The 14,728-nt window shown below is 53.5% G+C and overlaps 2 protein-coding genes across 7 annotated transcripts in view; both read left to right on the top strand.

The window, feature by feature from the left end:
* Nucleotides 1-7,337, top strand: part of CLIP2 (CAP-Gly domain containing linker protein 2) — a 45,957-nt gene extending 38,620 nt beyond the window's left edge. For 2 of the 3 annotated variants that reach the window (XM_072353224.1, XM_072353225.1), the window contains 5 exons: nucleotides 534-690; nucleotides 789-948; nucleotides 1,331-1,516; nucleotides 3,659-3,721; nucleotides 4,299-6,784. In XM_072353224.1, the coding sequence (XP_072209325.1) occupies nucleotides 534-690; nucleotides 789-948; nucleotides 1,331-1,516; nucleotides 3,659-3,721; nucleotides 4,299-4,310 (578 nt within the window). In that variant the 3' untranslated portion in view covers nucleotides 4,311-6,784. Of the gene's footprint in view, nucleotides 1-533; nucleotides 691-788; nucleotides 949-1,330; nucleotides 1,517-3,658; nucleotides 3,722-4,298 lie in introns of all 3 variants that reach the window. The other variant, XM_072353223.1, reaches the window with a different exon arrangement.
* A 5,234-nt stretch (nucleotides 7,338-12,571) lies between these two features.
* Nucleotides 12,572-14,728, top strand: part of GTF2IRD1 (GTF2I repeat domain containing 1) — a 46,685-nt gene continuing 44,528 nt past the window's right edge. Inside the window, exons 1-2 of one of the 4 annotated variants that reach the window (XM_072353313.1) lie at nucleotides 12,954-12,981; nucleotides 13,386-13,477. The gene's annotated coding sequence lies outside the window, so the exon portion shown is untranslated. Of the gene's footprint in view, nucleotides 12,580-12,903; nucleotides 12,982-13,129; nucleotides 13,478-14,728 lie in introns of those variants that run through there. The other 3 variants (XM_072353315.1, XM_072353312.1, XM_072353311.1) reach the window with 3 other exon arrangements.

Here is a 14,728-nt window from a genome sequence, read left to right as displayed (position 1 = left end):
GACCTTAAAGATCATCTGCTTCCAACACCCTGCATGGACTTTTTGCCAGGCCCCATCCAACCTGTCCTTGAATGGCTTCAGGGATGAGGAACCCACAGCCTTTCTGGGCAACCTCTGCCAGCACCTTGCAGCCCTCTGAGTAAAACATTTCCTCCTAACATCTAACCAAAATCTCCCATCTTTTAGTTTAAAGCCATTCCCCATTGTCCCGTCTCTATCACTCTGTAAAAAGTTGGTCCCCCTCCTGCTTGTAAGCTCCCTTCAAGTACAGGAAGGCTGCAATGAGGTCTCCCCAGAGCCTTCTCTTCTGCAGAAGCCATTTGCATGAGCAAGGAGGGGTTTGGGCTCACTGGAAGAAACAGAGAAACAAATGGAGTTTGGCGTGATGTTTCTGAAATATCCCCTTAAATGGGGCCAGATCCAGAGTTTACCAGCCCTGTGTATGTAAGACTGAGAACTGGGAAAGGGAAAAGTAAAAGTAAGTGAAAGACTAAGCAACTTTTCTTCCCCCTTGTGTCCTCTGTTTCTCCTAGCTTTGGAAAACAAGTGCAAAACCGCGGAAAAGAAGGCAGATTCGGTGTTAAAAGAAAAGAAGAGGCTGGAAGGGGAGCTGGAAGCCTTGACCAAGAAAACACACGATGCATCAGGGCAGCTGGTCCTGATCAGCCAGGAGCTCCTCAAGAAGGAAAGGTCAGTGTGCAGGACTGTGTACTGTGTGTGCTCAGAGTGCTGTAACCAGCATTAGCCTCAGCTGGAATGCCCTCACCTCTTCTTGCTGCTGCTTCCAGGAGCCTGAATGAACTCAGAGCGCTGCTGCTGGAGGCGAACCGGCACTCACCTGGGCCTGAGCGTGACCTGAGCCGGGAGGTGCACAAGGCTGAGTGGCGGCTGAAGGAGCAGAAGCTCAAAGATGACATCAAGGGGCTGAGAGAGAAGCTGGTTGTGCTGGTGAGAGCCTCAGAGCCCTTCCTTGGCCATGAGGTTGGGGGGTTCAGTGCTTAGATCCACGGCTATAGGGCTAACACTACTGGGAGAAACTGAAGGTCCATCAGTCCCCCTCGCTGCTTATTCCTAGATCAGAAGATGCATAAAACAGCATCCTCTAATTCCTGTGTTACTTCAGTGTCCTCCAGTGGTTAAAATGTGAATAACGTTTGTGCTGTTGGGATCAGATTGGAGCAGTGCTGGCTGTGTTTGATAGCACAGAGCTGTGCTCTGACCCCATCTACTGTTGAAACCAAAACACGGTTCTATTGAGTTACTGCAGCTTTATACTCTTTAAGTATTGGTTCTAATGCACCACATCCCCGTTTCCTCTCTATTACTCAAGGACAAGGAGAAGTCAGTGACAGACCAGAGGCGGTACTCCCTGATCGACCCCTCATCAGAGTCGGAGGTGATCCGGCTGCAGCACCGCCTGGTCAGCACTGAGGATGTGCTGCGTAATGCATTGGAGCAAGGCCACCAGATGGAGAAGCTCATGGAAGCCATGAGGCTTTCCTCGGAGAAAACACAGGTAGAGCGGGATAATTCCAAACTCATTTATAATGTCCTTTAGAATCATTTTTGCAGTGTGAAAGTTGAGCCTTTCTGCTGTGGTGATGACAAGTTTGTGGCAGTCCAGGACGTGCCATAACACTGTCAAGACTTCCAGAGTGACCTCTGCTCCCGCTGTTAATTGCTGTGTGTCAAATGAAAATGGTACATGTGACAGCCTTGTCTGTTGTAATCTATGGGAGGGGTGGGGAAAGTTATTCTGCTTGCTTTAATGCTAAGTCCCCTGGGAGCAGGAAATCCTCCTTTTGACCTTTCTGGCTCCAGAGGTGGTGCAGGTGGTGATTATTTCTTCCCCAGCTGTAGAAAATAACCTTAAAGTGAATTGGAATGGACTTCATGAGGTCAGCTAATCTATCCTTGGCATTACTGTGATACCTTCATGCTAAGGTAATCCTTGAGATACGACAGGATAGCATTATGCCTTCAACTACAGACTGCAGTATTGAGAGACAGGGAGAGGATTATGGAGGGGATTGGGCTTCACACTTCCACTGATGTCAGGTTTATGAAGTGCCCAAGTTACAAGGAAGTCTGGATCAAAGCTCTCAGGTTTCAGCGTGATGTCTGCTCGTCCTTTTGCCTATGAAGGGGAGCTGTTAACGGGGATTTTGGGCTGAGCCAGAGGACATTGCTGGCCTAAAGAGATCCAGGTGCAATACTTCTGGAATCAGTAATGCTTCTCAAGGAGACACGTTTCCTCTGCAACCCATTCTGCAGTGCCTTCTGACCTCCTGTCTCCTCTCTGACAGCAGCTGCTGCCCAGGGATCTGGCTTGGCATTGCTCTCCCTTTGTCTGCAGAGCCTTCACAGTGTGCTTGAGGAGGAAATCTCTAATTACCACAAGCTGCTGCTGCTCTCCCTTTGCAGGCTTAGTCAGCCCCTGTGCTCTGCAGCCCTTGATGTGCATGGCTGGCCTTGCTATTAGGCGAGGAGACTCAGGAGCTGGGGGAGCATAATGGCACTGTATGTCTTTGTCTTGTTGTCTTGTAATTGCTGCCTCACTGTTTCTGTGTGCAGCTGCAAAGTATTTGTCTTATAATAGAGGAAGAGGGTCTTTCTGTCTTGGGGGACCCTGATCTCCCAGCTTTGCAGGAAATGACAAGGATTTGGCACTGAGACCTTTCCTTGGAATACGTGCAGTGATTGCTCTGGGAGTCTGTTTAATTTCAAGTGAATTACACCACTTTGTGTTTGTTATTGTGAGCATGCACCGAGGCCAACCAAATTTCCAACCTGATTCCTGGCACCCCAGCTGCTCTGTGTGCAGATGGGCGTTCTTCAGCCAGGTAGGAGATGCAGGCATGCACAACACCTGCATTGCTATGGCCGTGGGTGCAACAGCCCAGGGCTGAGTCAGCACAGTGGCGTTATTCCTCCATCCATCCAGGCAGGACTCAGGAAGGACATTCAGTGGGGTTCCTAAGTGATGCATTTAAGCCTGGCAGTCTTGTCTCATTTCCCCATAACTTCTGGCTTTGCTGTTACCAACAGCCTACCAACAAAAGTGAATCTGATTACTGAGACCCAAACAACTGACGTGTGGCTTGCCGTGACTTCAGGCTGCAGCTCTCTCCTCTTGTTTGTGCAGGTCGTGCTGTCACTTGGAAGCTGAAGGGTTCTGCATTATCCCAGCTGAAGCAACATTATAAATGTTTAAAGTTCTTGTGCTTTCTAAAGATAGAATAGCCTGTCCTGGCTGCCAGGCTTGTCCCCGGGGATGGGAAATGGGGAATGGCGATGTCCTTCTTGCTGCAGTGATGTTCCCTGTGCTGCCATGTCTGCAGCTAACGCTGCCTTTGGCTCACAGTTTGTTTACCAGGATTTAAGGGTCAGAAGTGAAGAGTTGCACTGCGTCCACGTAGGAGCTCAGGGGATGTTTTATAGCTGGGAAGGATGTAATCCCTAATGTGGGGACTGGGCCAGAATGCGGGGATCAGGAAGTTTCTTGCCAAAAATGATGCGATGTTTTTGCTTTCCTCTGTCCTTGCGTGGAGCAGCCACTGAGTGTTGGGCTGCCAAGGGAGAAGGCAAACCTACCTCAGTCTTTGCAGGCAAGCACCGGTGTCCCTCTTCAGTAAGTACTGTCTGTTCTCTATTGCAGCCTGTTGGAAATTCTGGGTCTGCTAATGGGATTCACCAGCAGGATAAATCTCACAAGCAAGAGGTAAGGTATGAGCAGAATGTTGTTTAGAATGGTGACTGTGCTTTCTTGCCTGCTTTGCTGGGGGCAGAATTTGGACTGAGGCAGCATTGGCAGCAGAGCAAGTTGCACCAGTGTTTCCCATGTGTGGAGAGAACGCTGTGCCATTAAGATCCCTGGAAGTCACCAGGGGATGCTTCTTGGTCTGCCTCCTACCAGCAGCAGGCACTTGCTCTAGGGGGAAGCAGCTGGGAGTTTGTCTTCTGTCTCCTGGGTCAGTGCCTGTGTGACTTATGGCAGGATGAGCCAGAACCTGCTCAGTCTCAGATCTGCCATCCCCTTCACAGAGTGGCATTCCTGGGCCAGGCCATCCCGCTCTCACCTGCTATTCATGATGCAGGATAAGGTCTGAAGCCTCAGACTTCACCTCAGAGCACCCTGAGGAAACAGCACTATGGCTTGCTGGGCAGTGCAGTGGGTCAGGACACAGAGAGTCTGGATTACCAGTCCTGGCACCCCACGCTGCAGCTCCATTTCCCTTTCTGTCAAAAAACCTCTGTGCTTGCCCTCGTTTTTGCTAATCAGGTCTCTTTTCTTCCAGGAGAAGCTCTGATAGAGAAGAGGTGAAGAGGATCATTTCATGCCGGTATCAGCTCCTGTGCACAGTCAGGATAAACAAAACCACATCTGGCTTTAGCACCTCCAAAAGACTAGACACAGTATTTTCACTTTAAAGAAGGACAGTGTTTATTATGTACTAACGGATGTAATCTGGACAATCCTGGAGCCCAGTTTTCCAAGATAGCTGTTGTTCCAGGAGGGAGCAGGAAGATCTCTCTGGGTTTGGTTTCTTACCTGTATTGGTTTTGACTGTGGAATTTGTGTTGCTTGAGCTGCCCTTGTCCCACCAGCAGTCTGAATGCTGGCTGCACCCTATGGTAGCTGAGGTGTCAGTGAGTCCCAGCAGCCCCACAGTAGCTTCAAAAGGATTTGCTCACGGTGTTGAACACCAAAGCACATCCTGAGGCTGCATGCTGCCCACATGGTCTTTCCCTTCCCTCCCACTCACCCCAAAGACCTGCACAATGAAACCTGCTGGGCTGGTGGCTCACTGGGACGTGTAGGCTGAGGGAGATGGGGTGTGTATGTGTGTTTCCTTCCTTGCCTTGTAGAAGACATATCTGGTTCTGCAGCGTGGAGGCTTCACTTGGTACTTGTATCGTAGCGTGTCATGAGAGATGGTCTGATTTCAGAGGGGTTATTTATTTTGTTTCTCACCTGCTGCAGTTTGGGGAAGGAGTGATGGTGTGTCCCTGCAGAGCACCAGGCAGGGATGCTCTTCTGATCCATTGCATCTGTATGGGGGAGATTTGGAGCACCAGATCCAGACAGCAGCTCACTGCTGGGAGCGCTCATGCAGTAGGGGCTGTCTGCATTTGATGGCTACAGAAATCCTGTGTGTGACATGAACAGAAGCAATTGGAGCAGAAGGAATCCAAGGTGAGAGCCCACACAGCTCTCATGTCTGTGCACAGCAATGCAGGCTCAGGAAAGCACTCAAATTTGCATCTGGAATCCTGAGTGCTCAGAGCAGCAGGTGGGTGCTGCTGTGTCCTTCTGCTGTGGCTCTGGTGCTGGCTGGCAAAGGAAGGAAGCACAGTTTGCTTGGTTGGTTGTTCCTTCTGCTGGAGGCTTTGCTCTTCTCTCCATCTTTGCTCCAGAGCTCCCAGGGACATCAGGATGTGTGCATTAAGGGGAGAACATGCTCTTAAAGCTGTGAGGCAGCACCCTATGAACATCCAGTTCAGATTCGCTGTTGGTTGCCACAGCAAAAACAGGGGAAAACAACAGCAGCCTTTTCCCAGGCTTCCCCTGGTGCCTGAACCCTCCAGTTCTCAGAAGTTCTCCAGGTACAATGGGGTTCCTGTGAAAGAGGACAAGATAGAAAAGGGCACTGGGAGAGATCTGAGCCAGGCCATGGGCAGATGAACGTCAGTGCATGTCAACTTCATTCCTTTTTGCCCTCATTTCCTATGAAATTGTGCAATTCTTGTTAGCGGGCTGCCAGATTGATGTAATGCTGGGCCCTGCTCACTGGTTGCAGGGTTGATGAGTTCTCCTTCTGTTCAAAGGGAGCAGGAGAGGAGGAGGAGGAGGAGGAGGTGACTTCAGGGAACACAGCAGGTCAGCAGACACAGCTACATCTGGCTTAAGGAAGGGCATGGGATCCATTGACTGGAAACGATGCTGTTGGTATCTCATCCTGCCTGGTGGAATCATTTAATCAGTTCAGACTTGCCACCAGGAAGATTGTCACCAACCTGCTTGCACCGGGACTTTCCAGGGGACCAAAATCCTGGTTGGTGTATTTCGTTGCTCAGGAAAATCCCAGCTTTCCTTGTTCCAGTTTGCAGCAGCCAACACCTCAGTGCTGTTCCTGAGAATTCAGGGTTGGTGCTCCCCAAAGTTCTCCTGAAGTCCCCACAGCATCTCCTGGTGCAGGTGGACGAGCCTCCATTCTTTTCTTACTTACATTTTCCTTGATGGGTTTTTTAGTGACTCTCTAGGTGAAAGATGGCTTGAGTTTTCCTCTTCCCCCGGTGAACTCTTGCTGTGCACAGGGCAGGATCCCCAGGAGTGGTTATGAGGAGCACGCTCCATCCATTCGTTGCTGCTGCAGCTTCTCCAAGGCAGCAGCAGGTAGGGCAGAAGTGGTCTAAAGTGAAAGCTGCTGGTCTTCCCTGGCTGTATGTAGCTGTGCTGTTCCATGCAACCCAGCCAGGAGCTCTCCCGGGCCCTGCAGTGTTGCCATGCTGACATGGGTGTAACTTGGTCCTTGTGTGCAGGTCTGTGGGAGCTGCTCGCTGGGCACAGGACGTGCTGTCACACATCTGGGTTCCACCTCAGTGCTGAGAGGTGGCTGGGGCCAAGGTGGGACCTCTGCTGGGACCTCCGGGGGCAGGCAGAACCCAAACCGTGGACACGCTGGGAAAGGGCAAGGAGGACGTTCCCCAGCCCCTCTATTTATTTGTAAGTTTAATTGCTATTTTTTGCCTATATGTGGTGGTGTATAAAGTATTTCACAATATTCGGTCTTACTGGCTTCGTTCTTTGGGGGGAGATGTCCAAGGGCATCGCAGCACGGACGCACCCATCCCTTGTTGGTTGGTGGCCAGGGACCGGCTCAGTTTGTGCCTTTACTCCATCTCCAGCCCTGAGGGAGGTGCTGCATCCCACCTCGCTCCCACCCTGCTGAGTGATGGGCTTCTGCTGAAGGCTGAGACGCTGTCAGGTACACCACAGCTCTGTTTGGTGATTCCTTCTCTTTAACCCTCTCAACCAAAGGGAAAAATGGGGTAAATCAGTGTTGGGTGAGTTCAGCTTTATCCCTCCTGCAGTACCCGAGCTGAGGGATGGGTGCTGAGGCTCTGTGCCATCGCCTCCCCTGTCTGCCTTGCAGTAGAGATGCATGAGGGTTTTGTTATAACAAAAGATGCAGCTGGCACTGTAGAAGTCTTAACAGAAACTCCACTATGTTCTGCAGCTTTAGCAGCTCAGCACTATCTCGTAGGGAATGATTAATACACTAAGATCCCGTAGGCCTCATGTAAGTTACCAGAATAAAGATGTTACTAGATGTATAAATGGATGATATCCTTTTACCCGTACAGTATGTATGACAATTTTGTAGATTAGTCCTTTTTTGGCTATCAGATTTTGTTAGTATGATTATATATATATCTATATATATATCTATATATATATATAAAAAAAAAAAGACAAAAAAACCAGAAAAGGTTGGACTGCTAATGTCTATTTTGTTATTTGATTCCTTTTATTTCTTCTGTACAAAAGCTGTACAAATCTCAGTCTGTGTAACTCCTCCCCATCTGTATCCATGTACAACCCCATCCCCATCCTGGCTTGCTGCTGTTGGTGAGCTCGTTACTAAACAATAAACTCTGTGGCTGAAGTTGGGTGCTGCCATCCCTGCCCCAGCAGCCCAGGGCCCCGAGGCTTTGTTCCTTCCCAGTGTCCTTACCCATGAACTGTTGGTGTCTTCCTTAAGAGGTGGATTTGGGCTGTAGGGTCTCTTGCTGTCCCTTGCTGGGTGTCCATCTGGGTGCCACTGTCAGGATGGCACCCCAAACCTGGCTGTGTTTGCCACGCGTTTGGCCTTTATGGGCTGCTGCTCTCAGCTCTGCTCTGGGCACGCAGGCCTTGCTTAGGGCTTTGCTCTCATGTAGCCCTGCCATGCAGTTCATCATTGACTCTGCAATCAGGTGCCCAAAGCCCTGTTATCTCTTGGAGATAACACCGCAGCACGTGCCTTTGTTTGCAGACATAACATTTCAGCGCCGGTAATCGTTCAGCGAAGATTAATAAAACATGAAGTCTAAAGATGCCTAAATCACAGTGGGGAGCTGCTAATCTCTGCCAACAATAATATTTGCGCTTTATTTTCCTCCTCCCATGGAGCCAAGGAGCGGAGAACCACAAGAGCACAGCAGGATGGGGTGGTGATGTGGCTGGGAGGGGGAAGAGAAGGGCAGTCAGTGACCCCTATATGGGGACACATGGAAAGGGCTTCTCTATGTGGATGCAGCCCAAAAGATGTGACTTGCCATGTCCCTGTGTGTTGTCTCTTTGAGAAGGGATGGATGAACCATGTGTAAGAAAGGCCCATCCACAGTTGTGCATCAGGGCAGTGTCTTGGTGCTGACCAGCTCCAGGAACAAACTTCTTCCATCACAAGGGTTTCTCTTTCCCCACCTTCCTCCTGTCTAACAAACATCCCTGTCAAAACAGCTTATTCTCTTCCAGAACAAAAAGTCACCTGAATACATTCGGAAGCCGTGATGCGCTATCAGAGTAATCAGCATTTAATTCGATGCAGCCAAGGCTCTACAAAGATGTTATCAAGGGGAACATCAAAGCTGGATTCCTGCACTTGGAAATGCAGCTGGGACGCTCAGTCCAGATTTCTGGTTTTATCGGAGGTTTTCCAAAAAAAAATCAGTCTAAATAACAAAAAGGAAAGAAACGAATATTGAGAGTATTTGCAAATTAGCGTCTTTTGTAGCCGAACAAAAAGGCCACTGTCTAACCTACTTCTTTTGCATGTCTGGGACGGTCTCGTATTAAATCCTAATTAGACGGTTTTGTTGTGTCTAATCACTTCTGCACTTTGCAGAAATTAAAACCCAAAACCTCACTGCTGCTTTGCTGCACAGCTTTTATCTTCTGGGTGAAGGAGGGTTCATCCCGATGAGTGGGGACCTATGGCTGTGGGGACAGCCTTCCCTTCATCCTGTGCCCATGATGTATCCTTAGGGCTGTGGGTTATTCCCAGCACTCAGGTTCAGGCTGTTGGGAAGCTCGACCTCTTGCATTTTGGGGATGTTTTGCTCCATTCTGGAGGCAATGCTGTATGACAGCAGCTGATACTGGGGAGGAGGGTGGCAGAGCAGTGACCCGAAACCCATTTACTTCAGCCATCACCAGCTCTATGCCAAAGCCAGGCTGTTGTGCTGATGGACTAGTGGTGATTATTCACCTCTTTCTCCCTTTCAGCTGATGTTCCTGAGTCTGACACCATTGCCTTCTGCCTGGGGACAGCTCTGTCCACAGCTTTTGCCCCCAGAACCGTGGCAGGGGAGCTTTGGGGGAAAGGAGGTTGGGGCAACATCGTTGGGGAAATAGCACGGATCTGGTGTTCCAACCTTTTGAAGTGTTAATTAAAAAGAATTATGCAAAGGAGAGAGGATTTGAAACGTTCATTTGAATCTCAATAAGGCATCCGTATTAAAAATAGCAGCGGGATCAACTGCAGATAGAGGCATTTTAGAGAAAATCGGGTGTGAGGGCCTGTGCCTGAGCCCCCATTGCCATCGGGGAGCTGGAGGGCAGTGGGTCCTGCCTGGGAGAGCTTGGGAAAGCGCTCCATCTCTAATATTGAAGTATCACGGGAGCATCTTATCTAAAAGAGCTGGTGGGACGCAGCACTCGGCTCCAAGCAGAGAGGGCAAGTGGGCACCTGGCTGCTGGCAAGGTGGGAATGGGGCTGGGAGCAGCCCAGGGCACTCTGTGGGGTAGGAGGCACCCAGGGCTGATCCCAACCCCTGTTGAGTCCCCAAACCCCTTCCAGGCTCGTAGCTCCCCATCAAAGCCCCTCATTAAAATGCCCTGCATGTCCTGGCCCTCACTTGTTCCAATAAGAAGCATCCAGGGTATTAATGATCAGTTTGGTGGACAGCATCGTTTACTTTTGAGCAGTGCAGAAGCCAATGCCTCCTGCTCTTGGTGTTGGTGCTGCAAGGCCATGAGTGGAAGGTGCCTTGACCAGCACTGGGACTGCATGGGGCAGAACATCAATGGGACGCTGGTACCGATGGGTTGGGGTCCCTGGGGTCATTCCCAGTATAGACTGGGAGGATGTGGGTCCTCTGGGGAGGTTGGCTTTGGTGGGCAGCAAGCTGGGAAAGTGCAATTAAGGGCTGAAAGTAGATTGGGTAGAGTGAGGGGCAGCCCAATGGGATGGAGCTGGTGGGCAAACCCAAAGCCGTGCTGCAGAGCCGCACTGAGGTCTCATCCCAGCCCCACCTGGATGCTGAAATGTGGACCTTGGGGCCACGAGGGTGGTCGGGTTGTTGGAGCCCCCCGAGGCATCAGCATCCCCCCTGTCACAATCCTGCCTCCCCAGCTTTCTGCCCGCCACTCCTTTCTGCTTCTTGTGTTAAGGATGGATGCTGGGGCCGTATATTGCAAAGCAGCTCCCCGGGTTGGGAAGTGGCGGTGTCACCGCTCAGCTCCCCATGTTGCTGTCTGGAAGTGCCTCTGCAGGGCTCTCATTAGCATGGAAATAATTCAGGAGTGAAGGCGAGACAACTGGAAAACCATTTTATCTGTTGCTCCGGAGCAAGCTATTTTTTGCAGCGCGGCGTTCAAAGAGCCGCACAAATGCAGACAGCTGGCAGCACAGATAGATATGTTAAAGGCAGATAGAGAGAGTAAATATTCCATGCCAGCCTTCCTCGCTGCCCCAGCAGGCAGGGAATGGAGGGGCTGTGATTTCTTTGTTTTGATCTTTCTATGGATGCGTTTGGGACCGACAGATACCGGCTCTGATGGCGCAGAGTCCTTGCCAGCATTGCTCAGTAGTGCACAGATGTCGCTGAGGAACTCTCCCCTGCATTCCCTGCCCCAGGTTTTGCTCTCTGCCCCCTCCTGCATCCCACATCTGCTCTCCCAATTGCTCTCCATTGGGGTTGCCCATTGGCTGCGCTCTTCATCTCTAATTCAAAAGCCATTTTGTTTTGCCTGTTCTCACCCGAAACGCACCAACACGGTGCCCCAATAGGAGAGGAGAACTCAGACTCCTTCCTCCTATTTCATCTCTCCTGACCTTTCTGCAACTTTCCCCCTATCCCCCACCCTAAAGAAGTGCCTTATTTGATGTGTCTGCGCTCTCCTGTTCCATTGGGAGAAGGAAGAAATCAGCACATCAGAGAAAACAACGATCCTCGTCGTGCCCAGCGGCCGCTAATTAACAAATTAAAAATAATTAGAAAAAAAAAAAGGAAGAAAAAGAAGAAGCGTAAATCTCTGGATGCAGATAGAATTGTGTTCTGTCTCCTTTTGTCAGCGCTGTGACAAGGAAGCGCTTTATTTCTGCAGCGAGATCAGATTAAAACGTCCCTCTCCGAGCGCGTTCTGCTCACTGGCTGTTTTTGTTCGGCCCATTGTTTCAGCCCCAGATAAGACGTTTTGCCCACCCGCTTTCATCCCATCGAGGCGGATTTGCTTTTCTTTCATCGGAGACTTTTGCAGATGTTAAAACTGTGTTGGAATGCACAAAGCTTCGCCCTGATCCATGGGAGCTGGATGGATGGATGTCCCCAAAGCACACATGGATGCTCCACATGGGGCAGCTCCAGGTGCCCCCCGACACCTGCATTTGAGCCCCCAGCCCTGCCCATGCTGCATTCCCAGCCTCCTCTTTCTGTTTTTCAGGCCGGTTTGGGATTCTCCCTTTGCAACGCTCCCCAAACCCCTCCCTATCACATAGTGCACAGCCAGGCTGCAGCACTGCGGGACAACATGGACAGTGCGTCCCACAGGCTCACACGGCTCCACAAAGCCCATTTCCCCCCGTGTTCCCCCGGCACAAGGTTTCCCACGCAGTGACACAGAGCCGAGGTCCCAGCGAGGCGCACCAAGGAGCTCCGTGCAGCTGCTTCATGGCAACGCTATTGTTTGACCCAATTAAATTAACTTTGTGCGCTTTTTGTTGTTGTTGTCGCTCTGGCTTCGAGATAATGAGCCAAATGATGCCCTGATTTCTTTCCTCTCACATCTCCCATTTAATTATTCAGAAAGACGAGCTGGTTGTTTCACTCCACGTGTGGCTGATGTGGGGCTGAGGGATGGCGGATGCTCACCTGGGCGCTCAGCTGCGCACCATAAGGATGCAGCCCCATCCTCAATGGGATTTGGGTGGGATTTGTCCCTAATGTCCTCCTGCTGCAACTCGAGGCCATCACCTGCCGTCCTATCGCTGTTACCTGGGAGCTGAGGCCAACCCCCACCTCACCTCCTTCATCCCTGTTGGGGTTTGGGATGCGCTGTGGGCACGCAGGGCATCGCACGCCCCATCGCAGTACCGACCCAAACCCCAACCCGTGCCAATCCTCCCGGCCCAGGGGTCGCTCCCCGGCCCCGAGCCGGGTCGGGCGCTGCCGGGCCGGGCCGAGCCGACACCAACAGGTGGCGATAAGCGCCCGGGGACGGCCCCAACGCCGCCGCTCGCTCCGCGCTGCGGTACCTTCCTCGGGGGTCCCCACCGCCCCCCCCGGCCCCGCGGGTGGGCTCGGCACGGCTCGGTACGGCTCGGGTCCCTCCCCCGGCCGGGCTGCGGGCTGGTTAATCCTGTATGTAAATGGCAGCCAATGGATGTTGTTGTTGCGCGGGGCTGGGATTAGCGGCGGGGCGAATGGCTGGCACTCTTACTGGGATTACAGAACAAAGAGCTCTCCGCTCCCGAGCAGGGCGCCCTGCCCGCCCCGGCCCGGCCTCGGCCTCGGCCCGGCCCGGCGGGCAGCACCGGCCCCGCCCGCCGCCCTCGCGGGGAGGAGGTGGCGGCGGCGGCGGCGGCGGCGGGAGGCGGTGTGGCCCGGCCCGGCCCGGCCCTGTCCTGCCCCGGCCCGGCCCCGCCGCCCGCCCCCGCCGCTCCCGCTCGCAGCCGCCGGGGAGGCAGCGCCGCGCTCCGCCGGGGCCGCCCTGCGGTAAGCGAAAGTTTCGGCCCCTCCCGCGGCACCGGGGGGACAATGGGGGCGGGGGGCGGCGCGCCTCGGGGGATACGGGACCGGCTCACGGGGGGCGGGGGGTGCCGGGATCCCCCCCCCAATATAGCGGTGGTGGAGCCGGGAGCGCAGCGCGGGGCTGGGGGCGGCACCTGGATGCGTCTCCCGGCTGGAGACCGGAGCCGGTTTCGGGGCGCAGACCGAGCGACAAACGCGGGGACAGTGTTGGGGACCCTGCGGGAACCGACCTCGGGGGCGGGCGGCATCGAGACCCGCACCTGCGGGCACATGTAGCCGCGGCGTTGGAGACGTTGGGGTACCCGGCGCTGGACGCGATGGGGAGAAAGTTCGTCCCCGGGGAGCAGCCGGTGTCCTTGTCCTTCCAGCGCGTGGGGCTGGCCGGGATAAGCTGTAAAGCGGAGCGATCCCGTCACTGCGTCACGCCGGAGTGAGCCCCGCAGCCGGCGGCTCGTTGCAGGTAACCGCGGCCGGGGGTCGCCCCGCGGAGCGGCGGGGTTTGCGGGGTCGGTTTGTGTTCGCTGTGAGCTCCGAGCGGGCGGGGATGGCTTTGTCGGTTCGGCCGCTCGGTGTGTGCCCGGCGGTGGGAGAAGGGGCAGTTCGGTCTGATCCCCGCCGCTGGGACCCGTCCACCATCCGAGCCGGCGGAATTTCCTACTTCTGTGCCGATCGCCGCAGCGCTCGATCCCACAATGAGGCAGCCTGAGCTTCCGCCTGCTGCGGTGTCGGAGCCGCTCGGTGCTTCTCCCGAGTCCCGTGGCGGAGCTCCGAGCCCTGCCGTGGCCGCGTGTGCCACCCAGATAAGCGCTGCCCCGCGCCAGCATCGCTCGGAGCTCCCCGCTCCTCTCCCTGCTCCCCTGCAGACGCCACCTGGGTGCTATGGGGACAGCCGGGAGGGGGACTAAAAGGGGACGTGTGCCCATAGGGACGCGCTGCCCTATTGCGCTGTCCCTCCCGGAGCGGGTTTTTGCACGTTCTTAGCGATGCTCTGCAGGGCTGTTTGCTTCCCTGTGCTCTTGCTGGCCTCTAGGAACCACCGTAGGGAAAACACTGGGGATGCTTGTGTGCCTTCCTGACCCTGCAGCCTGTTGATTGGGTTTGGGGAGAAAACCATGAGACAAACTGGGCTGGTTAAGGAGGATCTGAGCACTGCCACGCATCCTGCCTGTGCGTCTGGGTTTTGTTCCCCAAAGCAATCCTGTGTTTGTGCCACTGCTTCCGTGCCGCTGCAGCCGCTCGTGCAGGGGAGGAGAGGCAGGAACGTCCCCAGCTCATTTAGGTTTGCTAATGAGAAGCTGGAGAGAAGGGAAGGAACCTGCTTGGGGACGTATTTAGCAACTTGCCCTCCAAGCCTGGTGTTAGGGACGCCTTGCCCTTGCGTGCTGCTCTGATAACCTGGCATGGGGAGATGGCTTTCAAGACCTTGTGTGCTGCAGAAGGGCCAATTTTCAGGCTCCTTGAGTGTCCCGGCCCTACGAGACATGTCTGGCTACTCTGCACCCACACCTGTGTGAACAGCATCACATCATCCCTGAGCAATGCTCTACTGGAATGAAGCAAATACCCTCCAACCCCCCAAACCCAGCCCGTCGCAGCGGTTTGAGCCATCTCGTGCTGTCGGAGCTAATGGGGGATTCCCATCTGCTGTTCCCACAGGAAATAGCTGGGATTTTTTGAGGCAATTATCAATGCCCTGCACTTCCTCTGGGAA

Source organism: Excalfactoria chinensis, chromosome 19, assembly GCF_039878825.1.
Source record: "Excalfactoria chinensis isolate bCotChi1 chromosome 19, bCotChi1.hap2, whole genome shotgun sequence".
Classification (NCBI taxonomy): Eukaryota; Metazoa; Chordata; class Aves; order Galliformes; family Phasianidae; genus Excalfactoria; species Excalfactoria chinensis.
The sequence above is the reverse complement of the archived record's forward strand: the minus strand, read 5'-3'. Positions and strand labels throughout refer to the sequence as shown.